General features: G+C 46.4%; 1 protein-coding gene across 3 annotated transcripts in view; it reads right to left on the reverse strand.

Annotated features, from left to right (window-relative positions):
* The window catches only part of LOC105498778 (death associated protein kinase 1), a 210,994-nt gene extending 194,014 nt beyond the window's left edge, over nt 1–16,980 (reverse strand). Inside the window, exons 1-2 of one of the 3 annotated variants that reach the window (XM_011771111.2) lie at nt 16,899–16,980; nt 15,524–15,693 (exon numbers count right to left, since the gene is read on the reverse strand). In XM_011771111.2, coding sequence (XP_011769413.1) covers nt 15,524–15,585 — 62 coding nt within the window. In that variant the 5' untranslated portion in view covers nt 15,586–15,693; nt 16,899–16,980. Of the gene's footprint in view, nt 1–15,523; nt 15,694–16,027; nt 16,161–16,555; nt 16,826–16,898 lie in introns of those variants that run through there. The other 2 variants (XM_011771112.3, XM_011771113.3) reach the window with 2 other exon arrangements.
* Between the last annotated feature and the right edge of the window lie 1,997 nt (nt 16,981–18,977).

The raw sequence follows: 18,977 nt of genomic DNA on the forward strand, positions 1-18,977 counted from the left end.
GACAGTGACAGTAGAACAGGTCACAAAATGAGCTGTACCACCCACTACCCGATTTCCAGACACTGCTTAGCAGCTAGGGAGTCCAACTATCGCTTCCAGCATTTTAAACACACTATTCAAGGCCAATCATCTTTCTGAACTGCGGTTTTCAAAATGTGAATTACAATACCTACCTCCAGCTGCTGGTCTAGAGTTCCTAGCAAATCTTAGTTTCCTTACAGCCATTTCTTTCATGTCTTATTTCCAGTTTTCTCCAAGGAAGGTAAGGGTAGAGACACACACACATACCCACATTTGCACACACCTGCTTACATTTTTATGTCGTCCACAAGAATCTGAAGGAAGGAACGAAACCTCCAAGTCAGAATGATCTCTCCTTGGTTGAACTCCAGAAAACATTTTTCCTTGCTTCATCTCACTTCCTATTTAGGCTTCCTAATACTGTGGGTCGCGCAAAAGTCTTTGTCTACCCTGCACGACTAGAAGCTTGTTGAGCTAGAGGGCCCTGCCCAACACTGCAGCAAGATGATTCAGATATTCAGTCAGCCCTTGAGCAATGAACAAATGATGGGGCAAATACTACGGTTCAAATGATAGTTGCGTTTAACAGCCTATTTATGGTACCTGTTTATAGCTTATTTGTTGTCTATTTGTTAGTTCCCTTGATGTTTTACCTAAATTCACCTTATAGACCCAATTTCCAAGCATTTTCCTTTTCAGATTTTGTCAGTTTTATGTTACTTTTACCAACAAAAGATACCCACCCAACAAGCCCAAAGAACAAGAAAGAATTCTTTAAAAGGAAACAGCCTCCCGGCCAGGAGCGCCTGTAATCTCAGCACTTTGGGAGGCCGAAGTGGGTAGATCACCAGCCTCTGAGGTCAGGAGTTCGAGACCAGCCTGGTCAACACGGTGAAACCCCGTCTCTACTAAAAATACAAAAATTAACCGGGCATGGTGGCACGTACCCGTAACCCCAGCTACTCGGGAGACTGAGGCAGGAGAATCTCTTGAACCTGGAAGGCGGAGGTTGCAGTGAGCCGAGATTGTACCACTGCACTCCAGCCTGGGCGACAGGGCAAGACTCCGTCTCAAAAATAAGAAAGCAGCCTCTCATGCAGCAGCCATGGTTCCTCAACAAGCCGGACCCCACTCCAGGGGAACAGAATGAGTACTTAGACATGTAAGTGGGCATTTACCCGCAGCAGCTGGCAGGGCCTCGCCATTCAGTACATCCCAACAATCCAGCCTTTCAGCCACCAACCTAATAGGCTTTTCTTGGCACGGACAGTTCTGGCTTGGCAAAACACTCATTTTCACATCTTAAATTGGTATGTGTCAGAACTGAATGGAGCCTCAGAATCTGCCGTCTGTCTCACATGCCGCACTAGGCTTCGCTTGGTCGGGGACTCAGGTGTCCACACTCATCTCAGACTTCTTTCTCCATAAAGATCCATGAAAAAAAAATCAATTATTTGTATCCCTAATCAAATTCCCAGTGTCTTATTTGGCCACTTAAGATGGCTTTTAAGCCAGGTGTGTTGGCACATTGCCTATAGCCCCAGCTATGCAGGAGGCTGAGGTGAGAGGATCATCTGAGCCCAGGAATTTGGGGCTGCAGCGAGCTAGGATCACACCACTGTGCCTGGGTAACATAGGGAGACATCATCTCTAAAAAAAAAAAACAAATAAATAAAAGACGGTTTTTCATTGAAAAAGCAAGCTAAAAAAATAAAATCAGGCCGGGCACAGTGGCTTACATCTGCAAGCCCAGCACTTTGGGAGGCCGAGGTGGGTGGATCACCTGAGGTAAGGAGTTTGAGACCAGCCTGGCCAACATGGTAAAACCCCGTCTCTACTAAAAATACAAAAAGTTAACTGGGCGTAGTGGCGGGCACCTGTAATCCCAGCTACTCGGGAGACTGAGGCAGGAGAATCGCTTGAAACCAGGAGGCGGAGGTTGCAGTGAGCTGAGATCGCGCCAGCCACTGCACTCCGGGCCAGGTGACAGACACTCCATCTCAAAAACAAACACAACACACACACACACACACACACACACACACACACACACACACAAACAAAAAAATCTACCTTTCAGGAAATGAAGCACACTGCATTAAAAACACAAATTTATGTGCTCACCTAGTCTCAGGTTCCCTATAACACCAGGATGATATCCCTCAAAGCATTTCCCAGCAGCCTTCTTGCTGAGCAGCTAACTCCTCCTGGCTACAGAGCAGTTTGTAGTTGCCTTTGCTTCCTTAAATGCATTTCTTCCCATCTTAATAGATCCTCCTTAATATGAAGCTTTTCCCTTCCTTTCCCATGGTGTCTTGTGGACTTTGAAAAGGGTATCCTTGAAGCTCTGCCTTCAGCAGTCAACTTTCAAATGCACAGCTAAATTCCTAGTCAATATGTTTCTTAGGAACCCTAAGCACCATCTCATGAACACATAATAAGGTGGACTCACCAAGGGAGCCCAGCACATAAACTGAGTCCAGCTGGAAGGAGGCAGGCATACCTAGAAAAATGGATCAGGTAAGCAAAGGCAAACGGCAGAATGAGCCTGCCAGGCAGGCTGAGCCAAAGGAGACACAGGCAGAGGAGAAGAGAGGGAGGAAGGATGAAACCGAGGAGAAGTGAGCCCTCACCCGCACTCTGCCTGTGGGAGGCCAGGCCAGGAATGAATGGAGAAGAGGTAGGACTGAGGAACACAGATTCAGAAGCATGTTATACTGTCTCTCCCTCTCTCTCCTGTTCCTGCTCTGTCTTGTTAACTAGCGTCCACCTCTCGAGCACTTGCTGTGTGCCTAGCACTGTGTCAAGCACTTTACACATATCACAGGCATCCTCACAACCACCTTATGAAGTAGCAATAACGACTATCCCCATTTTACAGACGATAAAAACTAAATCTCACAGAAGTCAAGTGACCTTCCCAAAGTAACAGCTAACGTGTTTTGTGGAGACAGGGATTTGGGTCCAAAGCCCTGAAACACTGTTCTAATTTCTGCATATGTACCTTTATAAGGCAACTAAATAAACATGGCTTGCTGTGCACTTAGCTTAATCCCAACCAACACCAGAGACAAAAGGCCATGTTCTCTACCCTCAGAAAACTCACAGTCCATAGGGGGAGCCAAGAATCCCACCCATAAGTCCCCTGTAATAAGAATGTCATGTGGGCAGCTGTCTACTCCAAATCATGAAGGAATACAGGAAATCAGAGCAGGAGCCTTCCTGGAGGAGTAGCCCAGGAAATGCTCTGGAGAGGGTGCAGGAGAAACTGGCTGGGTCATTTCACATGTGTCTTTTCCTTCTCATTCTCCAGCTTATTATAACTTCTCTCAACGCAAATAAACATTATTTGCACTCAAAAGAATGTTGCTTCTAAAGACAAGACCTACAAAATGATGGTTCATATTAATGAGTCATATTGTTAAAACAGGATCTACTCATTCAATGCCCAAATCAAACTGAACAAAACCAAGGGACTTCCTGCTTCTCCATGGCCACGAGGCTGACATTCCCCTGTCCGCTCCATACACATCAAGTGTTATCTCTTCCAGCCAACGAAGGGGTGGGGAGGAACGCACAGACTGACCACTTTTCATCCTGTAGATATTCCACTTGTGCTAATTCACTTCCTCTCCCAAACAATTCAAACAGATGCCTGAGGCTGGACGTAATGGAATATATGATGGAGACCAGGGCACACCCTTATCGATTCTAAATGGGCAAACTGTAAATATCTTCTGTTTAGTCCATCCATAGTGACTTAGTTAGGAAAAGGGCAAAAGCGGCCTGGCCGTGGGCTGACTGGTGCCACTGTCTCCATGAATGGCAAAGGAACGGAGCGAGTGAGAAAGCGGCCTCCTCCATGTGCTGTGGTACAGAAGGAAAAGAAACCGCGATCATCTGACGCCAGAAGAGCTCCCAGGAATGAAATCTGTGAAAGATTCTGGCATCGCTCCCAGCCGTTCACACACTGATTGTAGAGACTTTGAGTGGCAAAGCCAATATCTAGGAAGACAATTTTCTATATTCCCATCCTAAGCGCACAGAAGAAAACGCTGGCAGGATGGCCGGGCGCGGTGGCTCATGCCTGTAATCCCAGCACTTTGGGGGGCCAATGCAGGCGGATCACCTGAGGTCGGGAGTTCGAGACCAGCTTGACTAACATGCAGAAACCCATGGAGAAACCCATCTCTACTAAAAATATAAAATTAGCTGGGTGCCGGGCACGGTGGCTCAAGCCTGTAATCCCAGCACTTTGGGAGGCCGAGACGGGTGGATCATGAGGTCAGGAGATCGAGACCATCTTGGCTAACATGGTGAAACCCCGTCTCTACTAAAAATACAAAAAACTAGCCGGGCGAGGTGGCGGGCGCCTGTAGTCCCAGCTACTGGGGAGGCTGAGGCAGGAGAATGGCGTGAACCCGGGAGGCGGAGCTTGCAGTGAGCTGAGATCCAGCCAGTGCACTCCAGCCTGGGCGACAGAGCGAGACTCCGTCTCAAAAAATAAAATAAAATAAAATAAAATAAAATAAAATAAAATAAAATTAGCTGGGTATGCTGGCGCATGCCTGTAATCCCAGCTACTTGGGGTACTGAAGCAGGAGAATCACTTGAACCTGGGAGGCAGAGGTTGAGGTGAGCTGAGATCATGCCATTGCACTCCAGCCTGGGCAACAGGAGCAAAACTCTATTTCAAAAAAAAAAAAAAGAAAAGAAAATGTGGCAGGCTCTGCTTTCAATTATACTGATGTATAGGCCAATGAAATATTATTTTAAGGCAATAAATAACTTTTTAGCACTTTTTGCCTTACCAAATTCCTAAGGACAGCTCTTCTGTGTATTATGTGCCATTTAGCATCTCCAACGTCAGCAGTACCCGTTAAAAGTTTGTTCTCCACAGGACACGTATCCCTGCAGCGCCCGTAGCTTTGTTTTTATAAAGCCAAACAGCTTGTAACTCCTAGTCTATTAAATATTACACTCCAAAGGTTGCAGCCTTTCATCACTTTCCCGGAGACACACATTTCTGCTGCTTACTCATAAACCACAGATGGCCCCAAAATTGAGCTTTACATAGAGGAGGCAAAACAATTTAGAAAAACCTCTCAAAGGAGGGTGGAAAGATCAGAACTGAATCAACACTAAATTCTGACCTCTTCTCTCTGCCTGTCCCATCATAACCTTCTGCCACTTTTTTTCTCGCATCGCTTTAGGTGCACCTATCCTCCTCTCTCAGAGGCAGCCCTGTCCTGGAGAGACATATGAGGTGTTAGGCAGACATACAGACAGGCAGCTCAAAGGAAAATCTAATCATTTTCATGAACGGGGAAAAAAAGAATGGCATTGATGACTTTCTCTACATGTCTTTTTCACCTGGAAAATTCTATACTGTGGGTCAGGTGTCAGGGGTTGTGGCAAGGTCTCAAAAATCCTGACAATCTTTTTAAGGTAAAAAGGAAAAGTTGGACCAGCGCGGCGGCTCATGCCTGTAATCCCAGCACTTTGGGAGGCCAAGGAGGGGAGATCACCTGAGGTCACAGACCAAACTGGCCAACATGGTGAAACCTCGTCTCTACTAAAAATACAAAAATTAGCCGGGTGTGGTGGTAGGTGCCTGTAGTCCCAGCTACTTGGGAGACTGAGGCAGAAGAATCACTTGAACTCAGGAGGCGGAGGTTGCTGTGAGCGGAGAGTACGCCACTGCACTCCAGCCTGGGCAAGAGAGTGACACACTGTCTCCAAAAAAAAAAAAAAAAAAGGAAAAGTTTATACAGTTTTGAAAGTAAAAAGCAATGAACTAAGACATAACTATTCAACAATGAAAATTAGTTCATTCTTGTAAGTGAAAATTTATAACAACTGCACTTAAAACATTTACCAGCCAGCCCCATTCATCACATATTTCCTAAATAAGAATAATCAGGCAGTTTTGACAGAAAATAAAATGTGTCCCAAAAGAAGTCCATACCTCGAGCCAAATTTCCCAGCCAAAACCCATCAGGCTTATGAATATAAGCGCCATCAATATAAACTTTTCACACTCCAGAGATCGGCAGTTTACAAGCACTCATTTGCTGAAACATTATGTTCTTCGTCCAAAGTTGTATGTGTTTATAAAAGGAAAAAAAAAAAAATCAACAACATTCTCCCAACCTCCTTCCCTCCCCTCCCCACCACTCTGGCATCTCTAATCACACGTTAGGTTACTGAATAAAATTCTTCAAGCTCACAACTGAAACATCAAAAGGTAGTACATAAGGTAAAAGCCCCGTGAATGCCGGACGTGGTGGCTCACACCTGTAATCCCAACACTTTGGGAGGCTGAGGCGGGCAGATCACCTGAGGTCAGGAGTTCAAGACCAGCCTGACTAACATGGAGAGACCCTGTCTCTACTAAAAATACAAAATGAGCCAGGAGTGGAGGCACATGCCTGTAATCCCAGCTACTTAGGAGGCTGAGGCAGGAGAATAGCTTGAACCCGGCAGGCAGAGGTTGCGGTGAGCCAAGATCGCGCCATTGCACTCCAGACTGGGCGACAAGAGCGAAACTCTGTTTCAAAAAAAAAAAGGCCCAATGATCACTTCTCAGAGTAAGCAACGTTATACATAAATGACCACAGTGTGATCCATAAGCCACACCAGCTCTCAATGTCACAAAATTAGCCAGACATGGAGGCGCATGCCTGCAATCCCAGCTACTTAGGAGGCTGAGGCAGGAGAATCGCTTGAACCGGGGAGGTGGAGGTTGCAGTGAGCCGAGATCGCGCCATTTTACTCCAGCCTGGGCGACAAGAGCGAAACTCCGTCTCAAAGGAAGAAAAAAAAAAAAGGCCCCATGATCTCTTCTCAGAGTAAGCAACATTATACATAAATGACAACAGCGTGATCCATAAGCCACACCAGCTCTCAATGTCACCTAAAGAAGAACAAAGTGACAAACACACGTCACTATGGATCACGCTTGTCAGGTATCTCCAAAGATTAGTTACTATCACATGATTGTTTTGTTTTGTTTTGGATAGAAGATAAAATACAACTATTTTAGGTTTTAGTTTTTTTTTTTTTGTTTTGTTTTTTTTTGAGACAGAGTCTCGCTCTGCCGCCCAGGCTGGAGTGCAGTGGCGTGATCTTGGCTCACTGCAAGCTCCGCCTCCCGGGTTCACGCCATTCTCCTGCCTCAGCCTCCCGAGTACCTGGGACTACAGGCGCCCGCCACCTCGCCCGGCTAGTTTTTTTGTATTTTGTAGTAGAGACGGGGTTTCACCGTGTCAGCCAGGATGGTCTCGATCTCCTGACCTCGTGATCCGCCCGTCTCGGCCTCCCAAAGTGCTGGGATTACAGGCTTGAGCCACCGCGCCCGGCCAGGTTTTAGATTTTTTATTTGTAAAAATCCCCTAGCACATTAACTCTAGAGCTGGGATACAACTGTACTTACCTGAGAAAGATTTACTAGTTAGAGAAAGTTAGTTTAAATCCATTTTAGTTAGATGATGTGGAAAATCGGAATGTCAACTTCTTTTTCCTTTCACCCTAACTGCACCTTTTAAAAAGTTCATTTATAATAGAATGTACCCAAAGTCATACATTGGATTTATTATAAATAATTATACTGTCATATAACCTCTTTCAAGGCCAAGAAAGGATGCATTCCATTTGGAGAATTTACCCCAACAAACCAGAACAAAACAATTAAGTATTATCTTCCACATAAAGTCTCAAACAATCACACACCAACTCTAAGCTAGCCAGACTAGTTGTGGCGTAATGAAATGAGAAACTGTTGGTCATTGGCAGGTAGGCGCACAGGTCAGAGACAACACTCTTAGACATTACATTATTCAAAAGTTAAATAACAATGAAAGTGTTTTTGGAGTTTTCTAAAAAGGTAAACCATTAACTTGGGACTTTAGTAAAACTACGCCACATGTCAACATCATTCAGAACTGCAAGGTGCAAGCCACTTGGAAAAGGAAAGAAGGTTCCAGTGTGTCGTTAAGGCCTGCAACAGTTCTGAGCTCAAAGGGCTGACCCTGTTGCCTTTGGCTAGGCTTCAAATGAAAACCTACCCTGAAGCAGCTACTATTTATCCCTAACCATTTCTCCATGCAGATGCTGAAATAAATTGGCATCAAATGGCTGCCTACTTCAGCTCTCTTAAATATCAACTTCATCTGGCTTTCAAAAATGGAAAATTGTCAAATCCTAAGTAGCACAGATAATGAAATAGGCCTAGCCCAGGGTTCTGGGTCCATGTCTTGTCACCTTTTAATCAGCTGCCTGGAGAAAGCCACTCAACCTGTCCAAACACAGGTGGATAAAATGTGAAGGGAGACAATGCTGGTCACTCAGCCTTCTTCCAGGTCAAAGTCCCAGCCGGGCGCAGTGGCTCAGGCCTGTAATCCCAGCACTTTGGGAGGCCAAGGTGGGCGGATCACTTGAGGTCAGGAGTTCAAGATCGGCATAGCCAACATGGTGAAACCCCACCTCTACTAAAAATTTAAAAATTAGCCAGGTGTGGTGGTATATGCCTGTAATTCCAGCTATTTGGGAGGCTGAGACAGAGAACCACTTAAACTGGGGAGGCAGAGGTTGCAGTGGGCCAAGATCGCCCCATTGCACTCTAGCCTGGGCAACAGAGCAAGACTTTGTCTCCAAAAAAACAAAAGGCCAGGCGCAGTGGCTCACGCCTGTAATCCCAGCCCTTTGGGAGGCCGAGGCGGGTGGATCACGAGGTCAGGAGTTCAAGACCAGCCTGGCCAAGATGGTGAAACCCCGTCTCTACTAAAAATACAAAAAATAAGCCAGGCGCGGTGGCAGGCGCCTGTAATCCCAACTACTCGGGAGGTTGAGGCAGGAGAATCGCTTGAACTCAGAGGACGGAGGTTGCAGTGAGCTGAGATCGCGCCACTACACTCCAGCCTGGGTGACAGAGTGAGACTCTGTCTCAAAAAAAAAAACAAAACAAAAAAACATAAACAAACAAAGTCCCTGAGCTCTCCGGGGTACCCTTCCCCAATGGAAACCACTCCCCTTGTGTCAGCAGGGTGGCTTCCTTTGTCTCATAATCAGATATAAAATTTCTACTAAAATAATATTCACTTAAACAAAATGTTAGGTACTCATGGCAGTTGACTAGAATGAAGGATGAAAGTTCCTAACACATTTCCCTGCTGAGTCAGGCCATATGACCTTGACCATGTCACTCCCAGATATCAGACATCCAGCAGCTTGGCCCCTCACTCCCAATCACCCGAAAATAAGTGGTCTGGATTACAACTCTACTAGAGGGAAGAGAACAAGGCAGAAGAGCCAATGTTGCCTCTCCTGATATAACACCTGTATACAACTACAGTCGGCCCTCTAGATCTGTGGGTTCTGCATCCATGGATTCAACCAACCCTGTACCAAAAATATTCAGGGAAAAAACTGCATCTGTATTGAACATATACAGACTTTTTTTTCTGGTTATTAATCCCTAAACATTATAATGCTACTACTTAGGTAGCATTTACATTGTACTAAGTATCATTAAGTAATCTAGAGATGATTTAAGATATATGGGAAGATTACATCGGTTATATGCAAATACTATGCCATTTTATACAAAGGACTTCAGCATTTGTGGATTTTGGTGTCCCCAGGGGTCCTGGAACTAATCCGCCATGGATACTGAGGGACGACTGCACTGGAATTTATCTGGGCATCCATCTCTGAAGGTTTCCTATGAGTTTTTCATGGCTTCGCAGGGGCATATGCCAATGATATGGGGCCTTCAGGTTCCTCATTGGCCGGGTGAGACACAAGCTGAGGGTAAAAGAACATGGGGGACCAAGAAGTGAGCCTCCATGTTCCTTGGCTTCCTGACCAATAAGCACCTCCACCCACTCTGTTCCTGCCCCCTTGAACCTATATGATGCCTGCCCTAGTAACCCAGCAACACACTCCCAGTGCCAGCAAGCAAGCATTCAAACAAACTGCCACTCACCAACACCATCATGTCTTCGCTTCGTATCCTGGAAGATTATTATTAGACCTTCCTAAACCGTACGCACTTTTAAAATCACTAACCGTTGCCTTTAATCTATGTATCGGAACTTTATCTCTCTTAAAACTTTGGGGCCGGGCGCGGTGGCTCAAGCCTGTAATCCCAGCACTTTGGGAGGCCGAGACGGGCGGATCACGAGGTCAGGAGATCGAGACCATCCTGGCTAACACAGTGAAACCCCGTCTCTACTAAAAATACAAAAAACTTAGCCGGGCGAGGTGGCAGGCGCCTGTAGTCCCAGGTACTCGGGAGGCTGAGGCAGGAGAATGGCGTGAACCCGGGAGGCGGAGCTTGCAGTGAGCTGAGATCCGGCCACTGTACTCCAGCCTGGGTGACAGAGCGAGACTCCGTCTCAAAAAAAAAAACAAAAAAACAAAAAAACAAAAAAACTTTGGACCCTTTCCTATCAGAGGAAACATCTGAGAGCATTCTGAGTCAAAAATACTAAGAGGAAAAATGTCACATTCAGCACAGTCCTATAAGGATGCAGAAACCCACCGGTGGCCTGTGATTCCCATTTCCGAAGGAAAAACATGCCAGAAAGTCTCTCCCCTTCTATGAGCCACACAGGGTTGCCATTCTTCTTAGGACTGACTCCGGCAATTCGCAGTAAACCAGCCGAGAGATGCACTTGGACTGCCAGGACTTATGACAACTTCTTACTTCAATGAAAATGCCTATGGATTTTACGCCGAAAGGGCAATGTTTTAAACTTGAATTATTAGCTTCCAATGACCATCCAAACCAAGGTAAAATATTTAATGCTCCATTTCATTTGTTTTGTTTAAAACTGATCTTGTGCTTGAAAATTTTGGCTGCTGTGCTCATTACTGCTGAGCCACAAAGAATGCAAAAACAAGAGCAGTTTTATTTTGATGAGCGGCAGCCATTATATCCTAAGTGTTCATCTTCACCACAAGCCATCATTTATTGAGGGCCTAATACATACATATTCTTTCAAGTTGCTTTACATATATTGATCCACTCAGTCTAGTCTATCAGCATGCATTTACTGAGTGCCTTCTAAGTGTCATGCATCAACCTGGGCATTAGAAATAAAAAGTGAGCAGCAAGTCCAAGGTAATGGCCCCATGGAGAAAGCAGATCATCAAATAAGCAGTTATTATGCAATGTGGTAAATGCTGTGATGGAGAAAACAGGTTAATAAAAATAATAAAAATAATATATTAGAGGCCAGGCACAGTGTCTCTGCCCTATAATCTCAGAGCTTTGGCAGGCCGAGGTGGGAGGGCTGCTTGAGCCCAGGAGTTCAAGGTTACAGTGAGCTATGATAATGCCACTGCACTCCAGCCTGGGGAACAGAGTAAGACCTCGTCTCAAAAACATATATATATATAAAATATATTACATATATACAAATATATATATTTTAGATACATGACACTTAGTAGGTGTTCAGTAAATGCATATCTATAGACTAAAAAGACAGACGGATATTAGCCAGTGACTGCATGATAGAAGTTTAAAGTCACATCTGCAATCCTCACAACACCCTACCAAGGTTGGTGTCTCCCCACTTTCCAAATAAGCACACTGCCTCTCTAACAGCATCAGCCTCTGCATCATCGTTTGTATCGTACATCCCCATTCTGGTCTCAAAATTGCACCTGCCAAACTGCATTAGCTCATTTAGGCATGCATGAATCCTGATATTAATCAATCTGTAGGAAGTCTATGGCACACTGCACACTGTGGGGAGAAAGGACCACAACAACTCCACGCCACAGGGCATACCCCAAAGAAATCCACAAGCTGGCTGCAAAGAGCAATACAAGACTAATAAATGTAAAACAGGATGGAACATGTCACTGGGCAGTCTATGCTCATGGACAAAGAGAGTCTCAGAGAAGTCACTTGACTTAAAAAGGGGAAACTCATTGTGGAAGGATTCACTAAGGAAGTAGGACTTAGGTCTTGAGATCATATAAGGTCAGATGGTGCAACAGGAAAGGCGGCCAGTCCCTCAGGAAAGCAGTGTACACAGAGAGGTGCCCAGGAGGCCCGCAGGTTAGGCTGAACGACGGCCAAGGGTGTAACTAGAGCCCGACAATGTGGCAAGTCAGCCCGCAGCTGCCCAAGGTGCCAACTGATAAGAGATGCTAGGGCATCCTGGGGCATTAAAACAACCCGGTATAATAGCAGATGGAGAAAACTGCATTTATAAGAACTCCTCCCAGAGACTATTACACATAATAGAGGCAGTTCCTTGTTCCACCTCCTGGGACAGAGGGTGAGACCCTAAAGGGCCTCCAGGAGCCAAATTGAAGGCCACCAAACACTCTTCTAAACATAACCCGTGCATCTGCTGCAGGGACTTGCTTCTGTTTGGAGGGTGTGCCAGCTCAAAGCCAGGGCTGCATTATTCAGAATCATAGTGGAGGCTGAATGCTGTCAGCAACCCTTCTCCTCCTGACCCTTTTCCTATAGGGCATCCCCTCCCAAAGCTGGTAAACAGAAACTTAAAGAATATTGAGTTGCCGGCCAAGTTATTAGCTTGCCTGGGGCACCCACATGTCTCAGCCAGTCTACAGGTAATATCTAGACTTGTTTAACTGTCTACTGCTGATAAACTACTTTTACAAGTTAGATTACTTGATTTTTACAACACCCATGAAATAAGCACTAGATCTCTCTCTTATATTATAGAGGAAAATCCTGAGTGTCAGAGTGGGTAAATGGCCTGTTCAAGAAAACTAGTAAGTTGCAGAGCCAGGTTTTGGACCAGGGTATCTGTCCAGTGGTCCATCTGCTCTATCACTGCTGCAGATGGACTGCTGCAGATGGACTGCTGCAATAGTTGTAATACTTTATAAAGTTACTGACAGTTGACAGAGAGCTTTTACAGAAATCTTAGGCAGTACACACAAATACGCACATTTTCAGTTTTCCTAAAAATAAAATAATATTAACAATAATACTGTACTCTACTTCTTCAAAATCCCATCTTTCCTCCTGGCTATGTACTGTGTCTCACTACATTTATAAGGTAAGTGAATCGTTGTTATTTAGATGACTGCTAAAGATATGTAAGTAAAGTCTTTCTGGGTTTTTTTTTTTTTTTTTTTTTTTTGAGACAGAGTCTCACTGTGTCACCCAGGCTGGAGTGCAGTGGCACGATCTCCGATCACTGCAACCTCTGCCTCCCAGGTTCAAGCGATTCCGTGCCTCAGCCTCCCAAATAGCTGGGACTACAGGTGCGCGCCACCAAGCCCGCTAAATTTTTTTGTATTTTTTGTAGAGACGTTGTTTCACTGTGTTAGCCAGGCTGGTCTTAAACTCCTGACCTCGTGATCCGCCCACCTCAGCCTCCCAAAGTGCTGGGATTACAGGCGTGAGCCACCTTGCCTGGCCAAATAAAAGTCTTAAATCTCAGATACTGGTCTGCTAGTAACTCACTGCTTAGAATGACCTTGCATTTGTGCCACATATCTGCCCATTTCCATTTTCCTGCTACCAAACTCCTACCTCCACTTCCAATCTTCCCTCAGTGACACGTGATGTCATATAAGCAGCATCTTCCTACGTGTCCATCTTACATTCAGACTTGTTTTCAGGAAGTGGCTACATCCAAGGCAGACATAAAATCACAGGACTTGAACAATTTTCCAAAACCCAATCATTCACTCATTTTTTGGCAAAAACAATAGCAGCTTTACAGGATAGATGAGTCTGTACATTTCATTTTTAAAAACTTCAGACTTCCAGGTTTTCAGAGCACTTCTTTAAAATTCCTAGGTCACGTAAATTATTTAATAAACAATTTGTCAGTTTAACTTGCATAGTGGGCAGAACGTTATACAAAGAAATGTACACGGAGCAAATCAATGTGCTAGTGACAAATAAGCAAACCACCTCACTCCCCTCATCATCACGCCCACGAAATCAAGATCACAAACTCCCTTCGCCAACCACAGGGAGGCCTCTTTTTCTATTTCTTTCTCATAACACATAATTGTACCAAAAAATCATAATGAAAATAAGGTCATTATACTTAATCCATAGTACAATAATCTCAACTAATTTCAGTCATCTCTCTAACAACACTTAAATGATCAGGCCGCACTACGCAAATCAAATTAAAATGTAGTTTTTTGCTTTTTTCTTCCAGTCCCAAAGGAAAACTCCAAATACCACTTATCTTGCTGAAAACCACAGGAAAGTTATTTAATTCCAGTTAAACCAAGTATTTCAACCGCACACTCTTAAACTTTAATCTTAAACATATCCATGAAATGTGATTTTTGAAGAGCTTTCCTTATTTACTCACCAGATCGTCAATATGCAGAGCGCTCTTCCTAAGCACAGGCCCCCATCGATGTTTTCAGTCAATACTAAACATTTAGAGAAATACTCTGCTACAGTAACTTTTAAAAAAATTCTACACTATCGTTTGAATTTTTAAAAAATTTAGTTAAGCTTAGTTTCCATAATTCTCATTAGGTAATCCAGGATGTGGGTGTTTTTTAATTTGCTTTTCATGGAGAAAAAGGAAGCTTTGTATCAGGACATCAGATGTATATGGGAAAATACATATTTCAATGCACATATAAGTACATATTTTGTTTGTTTAAATATCCTTTTGCCTACTCCACTCACAATGCAAATACACCACAAATTCCATAAATTCAGTTTTAAACGTAGGTAATGAAAACTAGGTTTTCTACTAAAGTTGACCAGAGCCCAAAACACTCTGTCTAATACACACTCAAAGGAAACAGCAATCAGCCCTTAGATGCCCCGAAAGAAACCATTCTTTGTTTACCTAGAAACTGAAAGATTTTACACTGAGAATCACAGCTGCTAGGGCAATGGAGGTATGCTCTGAATCCAGATAGCCATATTAGACTCTCATTGATTTGTTAAAAATTTAACATTGTAAATGAAACCAAAGCAACCACCAATACCAACCACATAATTAAATTCCTGGTTGGAAGAAGTTTCAAAATCCAAGCCCAACATCAACATCTGGCAAGTCTCCATTTACCACCTACCAATACTTGCTCACATTACACTGAAAATTTAGATAGAGAAAAAAGTACTAAGATTTTTAAAACCTATTAGTTTGTACTCTCCGTTTAAATCACACATAAAAGCTAACTCCAGTTGCAATCATAATCTTAGTGTTTGTCCTGTTGTCACAGAAGGGCAAGGGCTGACAAGAGTTAGTGCAGAGAATTAAATCTGTTTTTGTCCAGGGAACTTGATCAATATACTGTGCATCACAATCTAGCCCTGAACGGCTGCCTCTCCTCCACCCCCAGGCCCTTGGATCAGGCAGTTTATCGCTGGGTTAGTAACTCTTTTCTCTATGATTTGCGCATCTCCAGAAAGGGCGAAGGAGACACCTGATTCGAACTGCATTTGTTTACCACCCAACGGTCCCATCGTTATGCATCTCCACAATCCAGGAGGGTATGTTTCCGGGACCCCCTTTACCTGCCAAGTTCCTCGCCGGTGTCGTAGTAATCATCCACGTTTTCCTGCCTGAACACGGTCATGATAAACTGTCACGCCTCACCAAAGCCCAGCGCACTTCAGCTCCGCTTCCCAAACCATCACCACCACTCCTGCGCCTCCGTGGCCCCCTCATGCATCAGTCTCCAGTCCTTTTGGGGGGGAAAAAAAAAGGCAATAATAATAGTAAAATGGCAACCCCAAAAGGAAGTAGACCTCCCCGGCGCTAAGACCCGCTCGCTGAAGACCGGGTCTCCGAAGCTGCCCCTCCTCGCGGGGTGGAGAGGAGCACCCTTTGTTAAAGCTGGGCGGTCAGAGACGCCCCCGACCCCTCAGCCTCGTGCGCGCGTGGGGCCGGGCAGCACGGCACCCCGAGGTCCGCGTCCCCGAACGCTGGGCGGTCTGTTCGGATCAGAACCGGCTCCGGAAGTGACTGGCCTCCCCGCCTCCCCTTTCTCTGCACACACGCCCACCCAGCTTTCCCACCTCCAGGGACGCAGCGGAAGAATGAAGCCCTCGCCCAGACGGAACGCGCCTCGCTGGAAGCATCTCCCTCCAGCCTGCGGCAACGGTGGCACCCCCGCGCCACCTCTCGGCTCCCGCGCCTCTCCTGCCACCGTGGCCACCCTCTCCCCTTCCCCGAGCGAGGCAGTCCCCAGAGCCACATTCCTAGCGACTCCCTCTCCGTTACCCGGTCGACCCGGCGTGCGGCCGCCCGGGGGAGCAAGGGAGGGAAGGGAGCGGCCCACCGAGGCGCAGCCGTCCGCTCCAGATCCCCGCGCCACGACACAAAGCGCCTGGTCGGGCCGGCGCCACCTGTTCTCACCCGGCCCGCGGGGCTGGGGAAGCCTCCCGGCTGCGATCGCACTTCTCCCCGAAGCCAAGTTTCCCTCCGCCTTGGCCTTCCCAGTTGCTCGAGGCACTGCCCGGGCAAACCCCACCGCGCTCTGGCCGGGAAAGCAAAAGCTGGCGCCGGGGGCCGGGGGGACCGGGGAGCCACGCCTGGCCACTCACCCGGGCGCCTGGGAGCTCCCCGGGTCCCTCCGGAGCGCTGTCGGAGGCCGACCATAGGCGCCAGCGCCGGAGACAAGCGGGGCGGCGGCGGGAACACAGCTAGGGAGGGAGTCGGGGGCGCAGATCCCACGCAGCCGCCCAGGCGCCGGCACCAGACCCTGCCGCCGCGAGGGTCGCCAAGTCCCCTCCGCGGAGGGAACAAAGTCCCTGGCGTTGGCCCGGCCGGGTCTCCTGCCCGGGCTCTGGAGCAGCCTCTCGCCTCCTTGCCGCCTTTTGGGCGGAGGGCGGCCGGCAGGCGGCCAATGGGGACCCTGCAAGCGGGCTGGCGGCGCGGCCCACCCACCTCCGAGCTACCCTGCCTGGCCGGCGCTGCGGGTTCTGCGCGGCGCTCGCTGCTCCTCCCAGCTCCGCGCTCTGGGCTCGCTGGCGCGCTCTACCGCGCACACCCCGCACACACCCACTCGCCCCACACCCACGCCGGCCTGGGAGCCAGTGCGGGCGCCCCACCTGTGACACACTGCTAAGCTGCCCTCTGCCTGGGTTCCAGGGAAACACGGTTCTTTCGCCCTGGGATGCGTACTGGGATCCCAGCTTGTGCCGGGCACGGTGCTCGGTATGGGAAAATCACAGAACAAAACAGGTTTTTAAAAATCCCTGCCCTCCAGAAACCTGCATTCTGGTGGGACAGATAGATAATAAATATGTAAGCTAATTAATAAGGTAATCTTGGAGGATCAGTCCTATGTTTACCACAAAACAGGTTAATGGAATAGAGAATGGCAGGAAGGGAGCGGACCTCATTAGACCGGGTTCCTCTGCCGGACTGGTGTTGGAGCCGAGGTTTGAAAGCAAAAAGGTTTGCAATCCAAAGAAGGGTCTCCCAGACCCAAAGAAGCAACAGAGACGAAGAATTTATTTGTGCTATCCAATATGCTGTTGGCTATTGTTGAGATGAAATGTAGCTAGTCCCAAATTAATTGTGCTGTAAGTGTAAAATACACGTTAGAGTCCAAGACAGTATGGATAGGAGAATGAAAAATATCTCATGAATATTTTTATATTCATTACACGTTCCAATGATAGTATTTTGGATACATTGGGTTAAATAAAATATATTACTAAAATTAATTTCACCTGTTTACTTTCTTTTTTTGAGACGGAGTCTCACTCTATCACCAGGCTGGAGTGTAGTGGCGCGATCTCGGCTTACTGCAACCTCCACCTCCAGGGTTCAAGCTATTCTCCTGCCTTAGCCTCCCCAGTAGCTGGGACTACAGTCACGCGTCACCATGCCCAGCTAATTTTTGTATTTTTAGTAGAGACGGGGTTTCACTGTGTTGGCCAGGATGGTCTCCATCTCTTGACCTTGTGATCCGGCCGTCTCAGCCTCCCAAAGTGCTGTGGTTACAGGCGTGAGCTACCGCGCCCGGCCTCACCTGTTTACTTTTTAAAAAGTGGCTACTAGAAAATATAACAGTACCTATGTGGCTTGCATGAGATTTCTGAGGACTGTTCTGGTCTACACAAAGATCCCATATCCACTGGAGACCTCTGTCCACTTTCTCTACTTCCCACCCCATGCTCCCACCTAATGTTTGGGTGGGGACGAAGAAGGGTTGATTCCCCACATCCCACTGCTGGTGAACCCCAAACGGAGAAAAACTCCTAAAGGGAAGTCTATTTTACTGCCTAGAATGATGAAAACTGACAGATGAAGAGATTTCCCATCCACACCGTTGTTCAAATCCCCAGGCTTTCTAAACTGAGTTGGTTCAGATCTCTGTGGTTCAACAGAAATTTTCAAGTGTGAAGATTTTGGCCTCTTGAAAACAAGGCAAAACAAAACAAAAGACTGCCCCTCAAGCCTTACGGCAAATCCAAATCCTAGTCTTTTTTTTTTTTTTTTTGGATACAGAGTTTAGCTCTTGTGGCCTAGGCTGGAGTGCAGTTGTGAAATCTCGGCTCACTGCAAACTCCTCCTCCCAGGTTCAAGTGATTCTCCTGCCTCAAGCTACCCAGTAGCTGGGATTACAGGCATGTGACTACGCCCGGCTAATTTTGTATTTTTAGTAGAGACGTGGTTTCACTACCTTGGCCAGACTGGTCTCGAGCTCCTGACCTCAGGTGATCCTCCTCCCGGCTCGGCCCCCCAAAGTGCTGGGATTACAGGTGTGAACCACTGTGCCCGGCCAAATCCTAGTCTTAAATAACATTGCATTAATGACCCACAGGAAGGGCACACAGGAATCAAGAGGAAGTCCCCATATTGGGAGATCGTATTAGCTTAAGCGGTGGGCTTGGTAATTAATACAAAAGGATCTTGAGAGGTGAGAAATACAGTCAAAAATAACAACAAAAATAAGAATGATTCATCTGGGAAAATGCAAATGAATACATCTGTTGGGAGAAAAAAATTAAAACA

Source organism: Macaca nemestrina, chromosome 14, assembly GCF_043159975.1.
Source record: "Macaca nemestrina isolate mMacNem1 chromosome 14, mMacNem.hap1, whole genome shotgun sequence".
Taxonomy (NCBI): domain Eukaryota; kingdom Metazoa; phylum Chordata; class Mammalia; order Primates; family Cercopithecidae; genus Macaca; species Macaca nemestrina.